Genomic DNA, 16,988 nt, shown 5'->3' on the forward strand with positions numbered 1-16,988 from the left:
ACCGCGGGCGAGGACGCCCAGGTGAACAGTGGGTGCGCGGCTCCCTCGCCCCGGCCAGGCCCCACTTCTCGCAGCCGGGGCCCCTCTTCCAGGTGCCAGCTGAACTCGCTGTATCTCTCTCTGCCCTTCCCAAAACCACTTTCCCAACTCCCGTGCTTCTGAAACCTGTGCCAGTCGCCCTGGCACAACCCAGGTTCGACCCCCGCTGCCTACCCGCTCACGCCCAGGTCCTGTGACGCTCCCCCTACCCTCCGCTCCTCCATCCTTAATCAAACACGCTGAGAAGGCCAAGGGTGGAGACCCAGCCCCCCCCAACCCGCAGGTGCAGCCTTCGACTCATAGCCCAGGGCCCCTGCGGTGGCAGCTTGCTGTCCTTCCTCTGTGACCTCCCAGATGGAACTCGACTGCCACCCCCTCCCCCAGCCCCTGCCGCAGAGGAGCAGGAAGCTCGGTGCAGGAAGCAGCCAGGACCCCCTCACACACCCAGCACACCCATTCTGAATCCCCAGATTAACAGCCCACACCAGACCCGGGTCTCGGGACAGGCAGGGACACCCCGATCTCCGTGGTGCCACCAGAGAGCAGGTGGCAGGTGGACCCTTGGCGGTGCCTCTCTGGGCTCTCCTTTCCTCCCCCGCTCCTGCCCCGAGGAAGGTGGTCAGCTGCTCTGGGACAGGGCAGTTGTGCAGATGTGCTGGAAAGAGCTTGGGCAGAGCAGAGCGCAGGCTTGGGTGTCCTGCCTCACGTCTGGGAACAGTCACTTCCCACCACCACCTACTCTTACTTCCAGAGGTAAAGAACTGAGACCTTTGGGGAGTGGGCCTGCGTAGGCCTTGACTTGTGTCCCGGAACAGGTGACAGGCCAGGATGGAGGGGCAGACTCCATACACCGCCTGAGAACCAGATGTGGCCAGATGTGCCTCTGGCCTAAGGTGCCAGCCCTTTCCCAGCCCACACTCATTCTTTCCCTTCCCTGGCTCCCCCGTGCTCACTGCTGCCCCTGGTCCCAGTGACAGGCAACCCCCCCCCCATTCTGCGGCACCTTTGTCGTGGCTCCCCAGGCAGGCCGGGGCTTTCCTGGTGAACTTGAGATCTTTGTGGGACCCTGACTGCAGACTCACTACTGCTCCCCTGCTGCTGCAGGTCAAGCTAGCATTAAAGGGAGAGAGAAAGCGAGGAGGAACCTTCTGTGGGCTGCTTGTCTTCTCCCCTGAACCTGTTTTCCCAGAGTCGGGCTCCTTGAACCCGCCCTTTCCTCTGGTCCTCCTCCTTTGCTTAGTCCTGGGCCACAAGAGGGCCTGGGTGGCACAGAAGGACAGGAGGTGCGGGGCACGGAGTGGAGAGTGTGAGCTTTGTGGGGGTGCTCTTGTGGGGTGCTGGCACCCCTGGGCTCTGTGGGGACGTGACAGGCGGCTTTGAGTTAGACTGCAGTGATTGTGACAAAACCTCACGCACGCAGATCCAACGCTAGAATAATGAATTCTGCATTTTATTTTCTATGAGGTCAACAGGAATAGAATTGCTCCCCTTGTGTCACTTTTGGAAGGACAAAAGCTCAGGAAAAGAGAGTTCCCTGTATGAGGTGGGCCAGCAGTCGAGGAACAAAGGGTAGAATGAATGTGTGGGGCTGGGGCCAGGGCCCCTGCCCTCTTCCACTGAAGGTCTGGGGAGGCCGGAAGCTGCTTTCCTGCAGGGAGGGGGATGGATTGACTTCCAGAAAAGGTGACCTGGGCCACTCCTTCCTTGTTCCTGAGATAGACCACTCCCCTCCCCTCTCCTTATCTCCCAAGGTCCCCCCTTTCTACTGAGGAGATGGATAGACAGACAGCCTTTGATACCTAAAGTTAAAGCCAGACAGATCTGGGTTCAAGTATCTGCATTACCTGGTGATTTCAGGTCGGCACTTGACCATCCTGAGCCTGTTTCCTCATCTGTAAATAGGACTTTTTCATGTGGAGTCACAGACAGGATTGGGGTGCTGGCACCTGAAATGAGATTTTGTCCCCTGGGGCAGTGGATTGCTTGTCCTTGGGGACCCAGAACTGCTGAACAGGGGAGGGGCTGTTGGAAGCCTCTGCATTGAGTACCAGTGGACAGAGTCCAAGGCTGTGCCTAGGTTGGTGTGGACTTCCTGCTGAGCTGGGCTCTCTCCCGGTCTTGGTCCCAGCTTAGAGACCAGGCAAAAACGACCAAAACAACCACAACCTGCCCTCAGATGCCTGTGCTGAGGGAATACAGGACCTTCCTCGGCTGCAGCCTGCCCCTAGGACATGGCTGTATGTGTTTCTACTCCCCTATGTGCATGAGTTGCAGAGACAGATTTGTGACAGAGACAGAGATGAATCAGGAGAAAAGTGTGCAGGCTACACGAGCCCCTGTTTCCCTGTATATTTGTGTGTGACCCTGTGTGTGACATTGCCTGGATTGGAGTCACTATATGTGCAACATCTCACCATGTAATTGCATGCCCAATTGTGTGTGTGTGTGTGTGTGTGTGTGTGTGTGTGATCCTGGTGAGTGCTGCTCTGTGTCCATATCTGAGGGAGAGACAGTATGCTAGTAACAGTGTGTGTCACAGTGTGAGTCAAGTGGATTGGTCAAGGATTTGGGTGTGTATGCATGTTTGTTAGGGGCAACATGTGAGTGTGTGCCTGGCAGTGCATGACTGTGGGTTGGGGGAGAGTCCAGGTCAGGGACTCCAGGTCAAAGTCTCCAAAGGTAAGTGAAGAGCGGCCCTCGTGCCTGTGAGAAGGTGTGTGTAGTCTGCCTTCTCCTGCCTGTCGGTTCAGATATCTAAAGCCCATAACAAGAAAAAGTAGGGAAAAGAGAGAAGGACCTGGGAGCTACACCTGCAGGGCAGAGATGGGAGGCAGGGTTTGGGCTCTGGGAGGTGGCAGGGAGGAGGTCCTGGGAGGAGACCCCAGGGGCCTGAAGGGCTGGACCCAGTTGGGGACTTTCAGAATGTGTCTTTGGAGCCCTCTTACTCCTTCTAAGAGGCCCTCACTTCCTCCCTCTCCTCGGCGCCCAGAGAGACCAAGGCCTCCTTCCTCTCCACACAAATGGTTTCTAGGAAAGGAAAGAATCTGGTAGCTGTATTTGCACTGAGAAATACAGGGCCCTCTCCGTGTTGGGCCAGAACTTGGAGAGAGAGAGCCTTCCGGTGTTGGGAAGCCCATTTCTCTGCGAGCTTCCTCTCCCTCCGTGTCTTCCTTCCAACTCTGCCCACAGTGCAGGGCTCGGAGAGTCACCTGTTTATACACGGTAACTCTGAGAAGAGTGCTGTGCCTACTTTCTGATGAGGAAACCGGGCCCCAAAAGATGAAATGTGTCCCACATTAACAGACAGAGCTGGCATGTGAACCAAAGACTTGTGAGTCTGTCTACTGCCCTCCTCTTCAGACCCACCCCAAACTCCTGAATCTGAGGGGTGCCCCTCCTCACTGTCACCTCATACCCAGCCATTGTCCCCACTTCCTCACAGAGCCATTCCCTGAAGCCTGGAAGGCTCAGTTCTAAAAACTGCCCACCTGCCCTAAGTCTGGGGTGGTGTCTGGGCAGTGGGGAAGGCACCTGACAGACATCCCTGGCCCTCACGGGCTGGGGACCCCATGCCTCCCCCATTTCACTGTGCCACCGGCTGGAGTTGCTGCTGGAAGACGTCACAGACTGGCAGGATGATTGGTCCTTGGATGTGAAAGTGTATTAGGTTCTTGCTTCTAGAGGTAACGGAGGACTGGCTCCGAAGCCCACTAAGCCAGACCTCCCTGTTCGTTCCACTCCACCTCTCCTCTGAGTATCAGAGACCCCAACAGGCACTGCATAGACTGACCCAGTCACCTGCCGGGCTGTTCTATGCCTTAGGATCTCAGTCCTCACAATGGCCCTGTGGGGGGCAGGGCTGCTGTTGTGGCCACTGTCACCTGTGTAAACGGAGGCTGGAAGTTACAACTTGCACACAGACCTGCACACTTGCCTCATGGACGGGGAAGCCCCAGGCTCCAGCCTGGATCTGAGCTCGAAGCTAGAGCCGCTCACCCATCGCAGGGTCACCCGGACGGACATATGGGCGGGCTCCGGCCTCATCCCAGACCAGAGCCTTGTATCCGTCTGTCCATCTGTTCTCTTTCTATCGCCGTGCTCCATGTTCTAAGCCTTAGTCTACACTGGGCCCTCCTGCTGAAATACCACTCTCCTCGCACTAGCCCAGCCTCCCCACCATCCGAAGGCTGTGTGTGTCCCCGGAGTCCCATCCTCACTGAGACCCGCTCTGGCCACTCCTGGGGCCTCTCCCGCCTCACTTTCCTGCAGAGCCTTGGAGCCCTGACCCTCAGCAACCTCCTTTCATCTCGGCACCTGACCCAGGCTGCTGCCCAGAGCCTGACCCACGTGTGGCTTCTCAGGGCTCTGAGGGGCCAGAGATCCAGGCAGTTCCGCTGCCCATGTACAGACCCAGGTTTGGGGGAGAGCTGAGGAGTGTTCCTTCACAGATCCTGAGTAGGGCTGGGGAAAGAACGGGTGCTTCTGTTGTGAGGAAGCCCTCTCTCTGAGGGGAGACGCGGTCTCGTCCTCGGGGAGCCCCAGTGTTGGGGGACAGGGTCCTCTCCTGAACACTCCCAGCTGAAGGGTTTTAATCCCTCACGCCTCAGAGCTGGTGACTGAGCCATTGCTGTGGGAAGCTCCCTGGGGTAGGGTGGCCCGCTGACCTTTATGCTGCTGTCCCCAGGAGTCCTTCCTCCTCCCCAGCTAGAACACACCTTCTGCCCGGTTCCCAGCGGTGACCTTGCTTCCTGCCAGTTTTCCTACTGGAAACAAATACAGGAAAGGGGCTCTCTCCCCCATCTCTGCCCACTCACCAGCAGCCACTGCTGCACGGAGGGGAAGGAGGAAGAGACCTTTCCAGGGTAAATGGGGAGAAGAGAGAGGCAGGACGGTGTGGGGAGCGAGATGGATCCATGAAGACGGTCTAGGGTAAACTTTGCCAGCCGCTCTGGTGCTTGTGATCACGGTGTGGCCTTGGTGGGTGGCGGAATTGATTTCTTTTTCTCCATCTCTCCCCCCGAAAAAATCCAAATATCTTAGCCTTTGCCCCCGGGAGAGCTGTGTGCTTCAGTAACCCCCACCGGCTCACTCATTTCCAGGCTGCTCCCGAGCCTCAGAGCAAGCGTGGCCCCGACTTCTGGAGCTTTCTTCATGGCTAAAGACAGCTGTCTTATAAACTCCGACTCATTCCATACCCAGGCAGGGTTACCCAGAAACCAGGTATCACGGGGTAAAGTTTCGGGGCTTTACAAGTCAGGGGTGTGGGCTTCTGAAAAGACGCTGATTTAATTTCTATGCACGTGTACATATTTGTGATTTCAAAGAGTAAACTTTTGTTTTAAATTATATATAGACCCTAAATTGTATACAAGGGGCTCTCTGGTCATTGCTGCAACGGCAGCCTCTAAATGAGGACCATGTAGGGTCTTTTAGGAAAAAATGAAAATAAAAAAGCACCACAGCGTCAAGACATCGCCAAAAGCAGTGTGTAGAAATGGGCGGAAGGGACCTCGCTCGGTGGAGAGGAAGAGGGCTGTGTGCTCAGCGGCCGGTTCTGGACCCGCTCTGGAAATTGGGCTTCATATCCTCCACTTGGGGAAAGGAGCACGCCTCCCAGTGCAGATGTGATGTCAGTGTTCTGGAACCTTCCTGCCCTCTTCCCCTGTCCTTGGAGCTCCTCCTGCTCCTGGCTGGTAGAGGCTGGCTGAATTCCGGGTCTGTGTCACGTGAGAGGGGAGCACTGGGGGTTCCGTTGCCCTCTTCCACCCGCCATTGCCTTTGCAGCTGGGATGCTAACGGTCGACAGCCTGGCTCCGCCTGCCACCCCAGCACCCCATCTCAGTCTTCCTTCAGGTCACCGAGCTCTGCTTCCTGAGGTGCTGTGGGCCCGTCATGGCTTGCAGTCTCTCTCCCACTCTGCCCTGGGTCTCCTTCTAGAAAGGTTGAAAGTGCAGGCTGCCCCCAGGCAGGCTGACTGGGCACCAGGTGGAGGGGGCCTAGGCAGTGACCAAGCCCGGGCCCTCAGGAAGTCTCTTCTTCAGCCAGCGCAGATGACACCGTACATGAGTCACGCTCCCTGCGTCCCCTTCACCCACGCACCCCCTGAAAACATTCATTCTGTAGCAATTTTCTGGGTACCTACGAGCCTTCGAGCTGTACACAGTCCCTGGGAGGGTAAAGATGTCAAAGGCAGCACCTGGATTCCCTGTGTGGCAGTGGCTTGTTCCCTCCCCTCTCAGAGGTGACCAGTGCCTGGTAAGGTTTGGGCTCTGAGGTTCTCTGGAGGGGCAGAGGGTAGGAGAAGGGCTGGCTGGACCCACAGGGCCCACGTTTCTGCTGCCCTGCTCCCACCCAGGGTGCGACTGTGTCCCTCTCAGAGACAGTGCAGAAATGGCGAGAATACCGACGCCAGTGTCAACGCAACCTGACGGAGACTCCACCCCCGGTCACAGGTGAGTCCAGGGGGGGCCCAGCTGGCTCTCAGAAGGCTTCGATGGACCCCACCGGAGTGGGTGGTTGGGCATCAGGTTCCAGTCTGGGACACTGTACCTGCCCTGTGCCGCTGTCCGTGGGCCAAGCTGTCCCCTCATCTGAATGCCTTCAACCCCTTTCTCCCGGTCCAAATCCTCAGGCTCTTTAAATCCAGCTCAAACACTTCCTTCCCTGTTGTCCTTGCTGTCCATCTGGCTTGTCAACTGTGGGCTGCTGTCTTGCTGCTCATATCCCCACTGCCCTCAGAGTGAGGCTTTCTGAGCAGGGACCTGGCCTATCCACTCTGTGTCTTCCTTAGCCCATCACAGCCTGTGCATGGACTGATGGCCCAGCAGATCCAAGAAGACATGTTAGCAGGGTGTGGTGGTCCATGCCTGGCAGGCTGAAGTAGGAGGATCACAAGTTCCAGCCCAGCCTGGGAAACATAGCAACTTAGGGAGAATGCTGAAGATTATATTTGGGAGTTTGTGGGGTGTTTTAAAGAGTGCAGGACTGGAGCCAGATGGATCTGGGTTCAAATCCTGACTCAGTAATTACAGGACAGAGGAAGGTTTTTCTCAGCCTCATGAGCTACCGTGTCTCTCTGATCTGTGAAGGGTGGTTTACAGTTAGGCCTAGAAGAATTGTTTACTGAGCTCCTGCTACATTCAGTTAGCCACATAATGGTCTTTATGCCCACAAAGCTGTATGGGGCCGGGGATACTGAGGTCTTACAGAGAAGTGTGTGGTGTATGGTAAGCACTCATTGAGGGGCAGAGGGATACAGCTGCTCAGTGACGGGGTCTGGTGAGAGGGAAGGATAAGCAGCATGGCTGGGCACAGGCAGGGACTCAAAGCCTCTTCCCCTCACCCACAGGCCTGTTCTGCAACCGGACCTTTGATGACTATGCCTGCTGGCCAGACGGGCCACCGGGCTCCTTTGTGAATGTCAGCTGCCCCTGGTACCTGCCCTGGGCCAACAGCGGTGAGTCTGTGGCCTTCCCTGTGTCCTGCAGGCCGAGGCCCAGTGGGGACACAGCTGCGGCCATTCCAGAGTCTTTAGGCCTCCTGGCCAGCGGCCGGCCTGTCCTGGGGGATGGGGTGTTGGCAGGTATAGGGGGAAGTGTGGGCCTGACATGAGACAGGAAGGAGACTCTCTCATCTAGTAGTGAGGAAGAAGCCAGGTGGGAAGAGATGCAGGGGTACACAGGAGTGTCCTTGCTCTGGGGTGCACGTGTGTGTGTCTCTAGGTGACCCTTCCTGGTAGGGGCACCATCCCGGCTCTTTAGGGGCTCATGGGGAGCCGTGGTCAGGATTGGTGGTGTGGCCCTGCACTGGGGAAGGAAACTGGGCGGGGGGGGGACCAAGGCAACAGGGCGCCCCTTGACTTGAGAAGTGACTGATACACCCCCACCCCTGTCGTCCCAGCCTCCTGTGCTGAGGGCCCTGGGTAAGGGATAGTGGAGTCAAGAAGCTTTGCCACAGGGAGCTGGGTCTCCGTAAAGGGAGAAAAGATACTTCTTATCCTAAAATCTGTCCATAATATTCATTGACCCAGGCCTGTCCTCAAAGCAGGGCATTCCCTTACTCTATGACTACCCCATGCTTATGCTTCTTGTCCAGATGAGGAAACAGAGGCCCCTGGAGGTTTAAGTCACTTGTTCTGAGTGAGGTGGAAAATGGCAGAGCCGGGATTTGAACCTGGCCTTGCTCTTTCTGTTGTACCTCGGAGGGCCTGACCCCAAGCAGAACCCGGCCCACAGGCAGCAGTGAGGATGAGATCAGGCTGGGTGAAGCCAGGGGTCTTCCTGGAGGAGGTGACCCCACAGGGCCCAGCATGGGCTTCATCCTTCCTCAGTCCCTCAGGCAGAGGTGAGGGGCACAGGGGTGGCCAAGGCCTGGAGAGAGACAGGCACCGAGCAAATCCCATTGGCCTCCCATTTCCAGATGAAGAAAGCCAGGCGCGGAGATGCTAAGTGGCTTTTCTAAACTCACACGGCTAGTAAGTGGCAGCCCCAAGGGATCTGTGATTCAAAGTCACCGCGTTTCATGGCTGCACTGGATTTCCTTGGTGGTGGTGGCGGTGGGGGGTGCCTGTGTGTGTGACTCTGGCCTGGGGACAGGGGAGTGGCCTCTGCTGGCTGGCCTAGGCTGGGGAAGTCAGTGCCGGGAGCCCTGCGGTCCGGTGGCTCTGCACATGGTACGCCTGACCGGCTGTGTGAGCGAGAGCAACTTCCCAACCTCTCTGGGCCTCACTTTGCTACTGGGGGGCGGGGATGGAGCCAGGTGAGGTGAGGGGGTTGCTGTTCCTTGAGAGACAATAGCTGTTCATGTCTCCCTCCGGCTCTGGGTACCTTGGACCTCCCTGGTTTGCACACCTTCCCTGCTTCTCAGAGATTTGGACCATGGCTTGGCCAGCCTTGCCTGGGCCTCTAGACCCCAGGGAGCCACACACGGGACAGAGCCCATCACTCAGGGCTAAGCGCCCCCAGCTCTGCCTGCCGCTTGCAGCCCCATCCATCACCTTTAATTTTATTTGAGCAGGAAATAGGTCCTGGTGGTGCCCGTTTATGAGCGAACACGGTTTTATTGCTTTCTCCATGAAGATAACGGCCTCTGCACGGCCCCCTGCCAGCTCCTCCCCTTCCCCCTCGCCAGGCTAATTAACTCCCTTTTCTCACACTCAGAATCACCAAGTCGGCTTCTCCTGTCCTGAGTTAGGACTTCAGAGACACACACACCAGGCTCCCACACCATAATTGCCGGCTCTGGCCTGGTGCCCCCTTGACAAGCTGTGCGGCCACCCACACTATGTGAGAGCAGGTTGGGGGCAGTTCTAGAGCTTCCTTGGGCTGCGCCAGGGGCCCTCAAGGGGACCGAGTAGGTCTGTGGAGCACTGAGGACCACAGTGCTGGAAAGCTTTAGCACCCCCGGGCCTGAGAAGCAAGGGGCAAGAACAGGTTCAGGGGTCCCCCTGGCAGCTGGGGAAGCCACCGGAATGACTGTGGCCACAGAGGAGCGAGTCCACTGCCAGAACCTCAGAATCAAGCAGGGAGGCAGCAGGGAGAAATGTATGTCTCATTCGACCTGAATGCCGCTCACGGGCCCAGGCCAGCAAAGGACAGAACTGAGCGGTGCTGTCCCAGGGTCAGCCTTCTGGGAACAGAGCTGGGCAGATGAGTGGCTGCTTTGGGAAAGAATCAAATTCAAAACTATTGCCAGAGTCCTGAGCTAAGTGTTTGTCGGGAGCTAGGGGTTCCCTGAGAGGGGTGGGCAGTGTGCTGGGAGAAGGGGTTGCTTTCGAGGGAGGCCAGAACCATCATCTGCCTGAGACGTGGCACTGGGAAGGCGCCTGTCCAGGTTCAGGGGACATCAGGGTGAGGCCTGGAAGATGTGGCAAGAAGAGGGGAGAAGGAGGGCCGTCTGCAGAGGGAGCGGGGAACAACAGTCAGGTGGCACCTTGGACACGGGGCCAGGCCTCCGGCCTCAGAGCTGCACGGTGTCCCAGGGAGGCCGGAGAAGCCCTGGAATTCTGAACCCTGGAGCTGTGAACTTGGGGGGTCGGGATGGTGTGGCGTGGGAAGGAGCGGATGAGCGGTGGAGGACCGCGTTCCCAGGCAGTGCCGGAGACACGAGATTGGGTGTCCAGGCTGGAGGGGCTATCAGCAGCCTTGTTTACTCACCAACAGCTGATGTTTCAGATCATTGCAGACTCATTAGCTGCCCCACTCCTGATTTCTACCTGTTTGTTAGTTTAGTTTAATTATATGAGAGTCATAAAAAGCTTTTAAAATAGCCCATAACTCACAATTCTTGGAAACTCTTGACAGATGCTTCCCCTGAGTAATGTTGAGCCTGGGAGCTTTAACGGCTGCCCAGGGTTGCCAAGGAGAGACTGAGGCCCGAGCTGAGCTCCGAGGAGCTCTAGCTGGAGCGGCATCATCAGCTGCAGCTCCTTGGGGGTCAGCGAAGCGGCTGTGGAGCCTACCGTGCACCAGGCACTTCCTCTCCTTTATCTCTTGGGAAAGGTCCCCTTCCCACATAAGGAAACTGAGACCTGAGACGTAGAGCGAGCCGCCCGGGCTGCCACCGCTGGTCGAAGGCAGAACCAGGACCTGAACTCGAGTCCCTGGGCTCCTCCTCCTAGGCCAGGATGCTGCACACGAACCCTTCACCCCGGCCTGGGTGGGCGCCTTCTTTGCCAGTCTGTCCTTCCACCGTGAGGAGGACCGGCGCACGGGGTCTGTGAGTCTCGGCGGCCCCATCTGTAGAATGGGGCCCAGCGGCTCTTGCTGCCACCTCTGTTGCCACGGTGCGGCAGCTAATGGATTCGTGAGCAGCTCTCCACAGCCCTGAGTGCCTGCGTCCACGTGGAAGGGCGGCTGTTAGCTTGATTACAGGCGCCGAGGCGGTTTCCGGGAGGGGAAGTGTTTAATTGGGGGTTTTATTTCCAGCACCAGGGGCTGATTTAATGAAATATCCCTGGGCCTCCTGGCATGCGGCTGCCCCGTGCCACCTCCTGTTGACAAGTGGAGCCAAGCCCCTGGCTGTGATTGGCCAGCTCCTCCCAGGCCAGATAAAGCTGGGCTGATAAGCAGGGCTGTACCCGGACCCAGCCCACCTCCAGCCAGGGTGGGCGCCTGGGGACCACAGGCTCCGCCAGGAACCAGCCCTGGCTTTTAATATTTGATGCTAATGAAGGGTAACTGACAGATGCACCCTCTAGGGCTGGCTGAGCTTCTCAGGGACACAGCGATCCCTGGCTCTGAACCAGGAGTGCACACATCTGTACCCACCTCCCCAGCTGGCTCTGAGCAGAGGGCCCGGGACGGTATCAGCTGCCATGGGCCACACTGGCAAGAAACCCACTGGGCAGGGCTGCATGGTGGGAAATCCAAGCCCCAAGGAAAGGCAGAGGAGAAATGGCATATGGTCATTGTTGACTTAGCGGCAAGTTTGTCTGCTAACTTGGCCTTTAGAGGCCAGGAGGTGGGGTGAGAATCGTCACTGTGCCAGGTGATCTTGGGCAAGTTGCATGGCTTTGTAGAGACTCTGTTTCTTCCCCTGCAAAATGGGATTAACCGTGCTGAGCGCATAACGCGCTGAGGGTGTGCAAACCATAGATTCTGCGACTGTGCAGCCCGCAGAGCAGGTGCGTGTAGAACATGTAGGGAGAGGAGCAGCAGTTGCAGTGCCTGGCGTATGCCAGGCCATGTGCCAGCTGTGGGGAGCCACACCGCTGTGGGCCGATGGCTCGTATGGCTCGGGTTGTCTCCTTTCCCCCTGGAGCCCCTGGACCCCCTGCTTTCTCCTCCCTTCCTGCCATCCAGCTGGGCTGCTGGGCCAGGCCCTGGTACCAGTTTCATTCCCTGCGGAGTCAGCCCAGGCCCCCGTATCTGTAACCAACGGCTGATTTTGCTGCCCATCTGAAAACTTGAGCCCAGGAGAGAATTTCAAGCATCCACGCAGCACATAAGAGAGTCATCTGGGGTGCTGAGAGCCTCCCTTCAAGTTGCTAAAATCAGGTGTGTGCCTGCCCCTCTTCTCTGCCTACCTAGGGCTCTGATTTTTTGTTAATAACTCCCGGTTCTCAGGCCACTGCTGTTCCTCCACCAGAAGTTCCGCCATTAGCTTTTTATTTCTCTTCCAGGTGAAGTCTTAAAAGGCATGTTTGTCCAGGGGAAGTGATACTAAAGCTAATTTGCCTGCTGTGTACTCCGATAACTCCTTTCTGTTGGAGATGGACCTTGTTTAGGGGTTGTTCACAAAAGGAGGGAGGGAAGAGAGAAAAGGCTGGGAGGCTGCCTGTGCTGGGCGACAAGGAGGACAAGTTGTATGGACAGGCCCTGCTAGAACATGACAGGCTTAATGTACAGGTCTCCCTGCCACCTAACCGGGGCTCCGGATCTGTGTAGTGGAGCCCCTGTCCTAGAAGGGTGCCCCTGGGGACCCTGCTGGGTGGGCTGCCGCGCTCCTCAGCGTACACACGGCATGAACACCTTCTCACAGCTAATTCCTCCACCTGGACACTCACCAGCCGCTGCCACCCAGGGCCTCTGGTGGCTTCTTCACTCTCCTTTCCTTTCACATCCCAGAAAGCTAGTCTTTAGAATCCTTTTCGTCTTTCAGATTTAAAATCCCTTTAAAATGTGTCTTGGGCTCTAGTTTCCCTCCTTAATTCCCCTATGCCAATCCCACCTCACCCTTTTGTCCCCTGTGCCGTGGCCTTGGAACCCAACTTACGTTCTCCTGCAGGGCGGTAAGCAATGAGGCACCTCCTAGGAAGCATTGTCCTGGCCTCACCTGAACTTGGGGCCACAAAGCCACCCATCTTTCTGAGCGGGTGGGCAGAGGGGATGGAGGGGTGCTGCTACAGCAACCGAGTGTCCAGGTGGGATGACCGTGGTCGCAGGGGACGTCCCCGCCAGCTCTGCTCCGCTGTGTTTGCAGCACTCCCTTCTGGGGACTTTTTTGGTTTTTCTGTGAGAGTCTTGAGTCCATATTCAGAGTCCCAGGAGGATTGCTGGGTGGCTCCCCTCTCACAGGCTAGGAGGCCTCCAGGGGCAGTTTCTACCTTCAGCATATGGCCTGGGGTTACTTGGAGGTCAGAAGCTTGGTTTTTCCCCACGAAGGGAGAATTCCAAGGGCGAAGACTGTGTCTGCCCCGTGAGACTATGTGTTCCTTTCAGAGCAGATGGTCTTTGAAAGGAAATCTGTCTCCTTATCAGACGGGCTTCCTGAGGACAAGGCTGTGCCTCCCTCAGACCCATGTTTTCTGCAGACGGGACAGTCTCCCCCCAGACAGGCTTCCTGAGGACACTGAGGATGGCGCTGTGTCTCCCCTCAAACTGGGGCTTCCTGTGATGAGGTTCCCTGTAGGTACTGCCATGTCTCTCTGAGGCTGGGGCTCCCTGAGGATGGGTCTGGGTTTCCCCTCACAGACTTTGGGGCTCCCCAAAGTAGGGACTGCCTCACCCGCTTTCTCTCAGGCCTGCAGGGCCAGCCTTGTTCTTAGGATCTGCTCACCCCGAGGAGTGTGAGAGGGTGAGGGGGCTGGGTCTGGAAAATCAGGAATCGTAGAGTGGCTGCAGGCCTGGCAGGACCACGTCTACCCAGCACCAGCTCTTTGCCGGCAGTGTGATGTGAGGCCGGGACTGGGACGTGGCTCTGAGCTAAAGAGACCTCAGCTCCGAGGCGTAGATTCACCCACCTGCAGGCCTGAGTGGTCAACAGGAAGAGCCGAGTGATCTTCACCTTGGTGACCCCCTGTCCCAGGCCCGGACCATCATGGTTTATGGAATGAGAGGAAGGACTAGGAGTGTGTGAGTGTGTGTGTGAGTGTGTGCGTACACATATATGTATGCATGTAGAGGGGTCGAGCGTGTCAATAACTCAGAAGTGTCAGTCCTGGGGAAGCGGCGGTGACCGTGAAGCTGAGGAGGGATGGAGGCTCCAGCCCTGGGCAGAGGCTCAGCTGCCCATCTCCCCACCCAGTGCTGCAGGGCCACGTGTACCGCTTCTGCACCCCAGAGGGCCTGTGGCTGCACAGGGACAACTCCAGCCTGCCCTGGAGGGACCTGTCGGAGTGTGAGGAGTCCAAGCACGGGGAGAAAGTGAGCCGAGTGGGGATTCCAGCCCGAGCGGGGGCAGTGGGGTCTCTGCGTCCCAGGTCCCGTCTGTGGGGTCTCACCTGGCCCTGCCTCTGGGCTTGGCACACCGTGCTGTCTCGACACAGCAGTGTGTGTTCACTGCTCTGGCCTGGAACCGGACCCCAGAAGTCCCGGGGCCATGTCCAGAGATGGTTGTCCTCCTTGGTTCTGGAATCCCTGAGGGGGCCAGCCCGGGGGCCCCACCTCTGTCCCTGTGCCCATGGGCTGTGCCCTCTCCACACTCCTCGTGTTCCTGTGTGCACACAGAGCTCCCCGGAGGAGCAGCTCCTGTCCCTTTACATCATCTACACAGTCGGCTACGCGCTGTCCTTCTCCGCCCTGGTCTTCGCCTCCGCCATCCTCCTCAGCTTCAGGTAAGGCGATGGCAGCCCACAGGAGCTGTTTTCCACTCACTCTCTGGGGTCGAGAAGGGGCTCCAAACCAAGGTGACCGGGCAGCAGGTCCTTCTCTCCAAAACGCAGGAGGTTAAAGAGAGGCCAAGGCGATCCGTACTCAGTCTGATCTCCGCTGTGCACACAGACTACACAAAAGGGCACCTTCCCCAGCCTGCTTTACCAAATGCGTGGAAGTCCTGGGACCCTCTTCAGTGAGCAGATGTGACTTAAATGATCAAAAATTCAATAAGATTTTAGAAAAGATTCAGTGATTGGGGATTCTGCTCTCTTTGGAGCTTGGTAGCCTCCGCCAAAACGTTCTTTCTGAGGTCAGATCTAGAGGAGAACCTTCTTCCAGGGGAGGAGCTGGGGAGCAGCTTCCTGTCACTCGTAGGGTACACTGAGAGGTCTGGGTTCTGTGACAGGAAGGATGCTGAGGACAGGGACCTGCGGACACCAAGCAGCAGGAGAGTGGCACCCTTCCTCTTGTCCTCAAGCACTGGCCACACAGTCAGTGCTCAGTAAATGCATTTATTAGATGAATATTCTCCTCTTTCACTATGCATTAGTTCCGAGATTCAGAAGTAGAGTGACTTAGGGATAAAGCAAGGGCTTCCCTGGTGACCCTGTCCAGCCAGGTCTCTCTCCCTACCCACAGCCACCATAGCTAAACCCCTGAATTTGCCTCTTACAATTCTTACTCCTTTCCTTAGCCTTTTACCATATTTGTAAGCATCTGTAAAAATATATAGCAGGGTCTTGTGCATTTTTAACAGCACATTGTACACATCTACAATTTTTTGTGATCCAACACTATTTTGAGATTTGTTCCCATTGATACAGGCAGTTCTGTTTCATTAATTTTAGCTGTCATTCTGAATTCCATTGTGGTAACACTGTTTATTTGTCTGTAGTTGTTTGGATGGATACGCGCGAGGTGTTTCCTTTTTTTCTTTCCGAATGATAAATTCTGCTCCAATGGCCGTTCTTATCTGTGACCCTTGTGTGGTCCCTGGGCCATATGACTGGGGTAGAATTGCCCACGATTGCCACTCGCTTTGCCAGTTTACTGGGTGGTGTTGAGTTGCTCTCCAAAGGGGGTCTTCCAGTTGGCCCTCTCACGAGTGGTAGAAGAGGTCCTTTTGCAGAACATTCTCATCGATATTTAACATTTTCAGAATTAAGTGTTGCTAATCTGGAGTGTGTGAAATATCCCTGATTGCTAGAGACAAGAAGTGTATTTTCATATTTTTTTATCTATGAGTTACTTGCTTACTTCCTTTGCTTACTTTTTAATTGGTTTGTTTGGCTTTTTCTTGTTTATTGTAGGCCTTCGTTATGCTGGATACTAATCCAGTGTGTGCCCTCTCTGAGTCCGTGGCTTTATTTCTTCACTCGCTCTTGTGGTGCTTTTTATGCACTTTAATATAATGAAAAAGGTCATCTTATCAATATGTGCCACCAATGGATAAAAAAATTAATTTTATCAACTAATTAAAAACGTATTTTTTTCAGACTAGATTTCTTTAGGCTCATGTTTCAGAAATCTTTCTTTATCTTGGGGGTCGCAGACACAGTCACCTAAATTTTCTTCTAAAAAGTCACAGGATTCTTCTCTTCGTCTCATGATTCTCTGAGCCACCATACCTTCTCACCATTATTTTTGGGAATGGTGAAGATCAGGGATTTAATTATTTAATTTCTTTATTCCATATGCACATATAATTGATTGCCTCCGTACCATTTGCTAGTAACCTGTCCTCCCTTCTTGGTTACTCTACCATGTACCAAGGGCCCATGTGTTTGTAGGTTGCTTCCTGTCATTTGTACCCCTTCCACTGGCCTTTCTGTGCCTGTCCCAAAACCATGGTTTATTAGAAATTATCTCCTAAAGGTTTATTAAAAATTTTACTTCTTGGGGCTGGGGATTTAGCTCAGTGGTTATGTTCGAGTTCGATCTCTGGTACAAAAAAAAAAAGAAAGAAAGAAAAAGAAAGAAAGAAAGAAAGAAAGAAAATTTACTTCTCTAATAGCAAGAGCCTCTTTTTTGTGGTTTGGAGTGTCTGGGCTCTTCCAGGCCCTTAGCCCTTCTTTAAAAGTTTTTAAAGTCCCTTGACAAAAAAGTTGGAGCTTTTATTGCAGCTGCATTGAATTTACTAGTTAATGTTGGGGGAACTAATAAACTCCTTCAAGGTAGAGAGTCTTTCTATCCATAAATGCGGAGTACCTTTGCATCTTTCTTTTATTTTTCATTATGGATTTTAAGCGAGTTTTATAATCTCCGTAATGATCTTGCCCATTTTCTTGTTGCACTTACTTTCCAAGTCTTGTCCTTTTTTACTCCTTTGGCTTTGTAGTCGCTAGGATGTGTAGTGTCTGTGGAACAGAAGTGACAATAGCACAATTCCTTATTTTGTTCCTGGTTTTAAAGTAC

The 16,988-nt window shown here is 55.3% G+C and overlaps 1 protein-coding gene across 2 annotated transcripts in view; it reads left to right on the forward strand.

Annotated features, from left to right (window-relative positions):
- Window positions 1-16,988, forward strand: part of Glp1r (glucagon like peptide 1 receptor) — a 37,120-nt gene that overhangs the window by 3,553 nt on the left and 16,579 nt on the right. For both annotated transcript variants that reach the window (XM_010638858.2, XM_010638860.3), the window contains exons 2-6: window positions 5,139-5,259; window positions 6,395-6,491; window positions 7,388-7,495; window positions 14,005-14,123; window positions 14,427-14,533. In XM_010638858.2, the coding sequence (XP_010637160.1) occupies window positions 5,139-5,259; window positions 6,395-6,491; window positions 7,388-7,495; window positions 14,005-14,123; window positions 14,427-14,533 (552 nt within the window). The remainder of the gene's footprint in view (window positions 1-5,138; window positions 5,260-6,394; window positions 6,492-7,387; window positions 7,496-14,004; window positions 14,124-14,426; window positions 14,534-16,988) is intronic.

This window comes from Fukomys damarensis, unplaced genomic scaffold, assembly GCF_012274545.1.
Source record: "Fukomys damarensis isolate Sample0158 unplaced genomic scaffold, DMR_v1.0_HiC HiC_scaffold_20, whole genome shotgun sequence".
In the NCBI taxonomy this organism is placed as follows: Eukaryota; Metazoa; Chordata; class Mammalia; order Rodentia; family Bathyergidae; genus Fukomys; species Fukomys damarensis.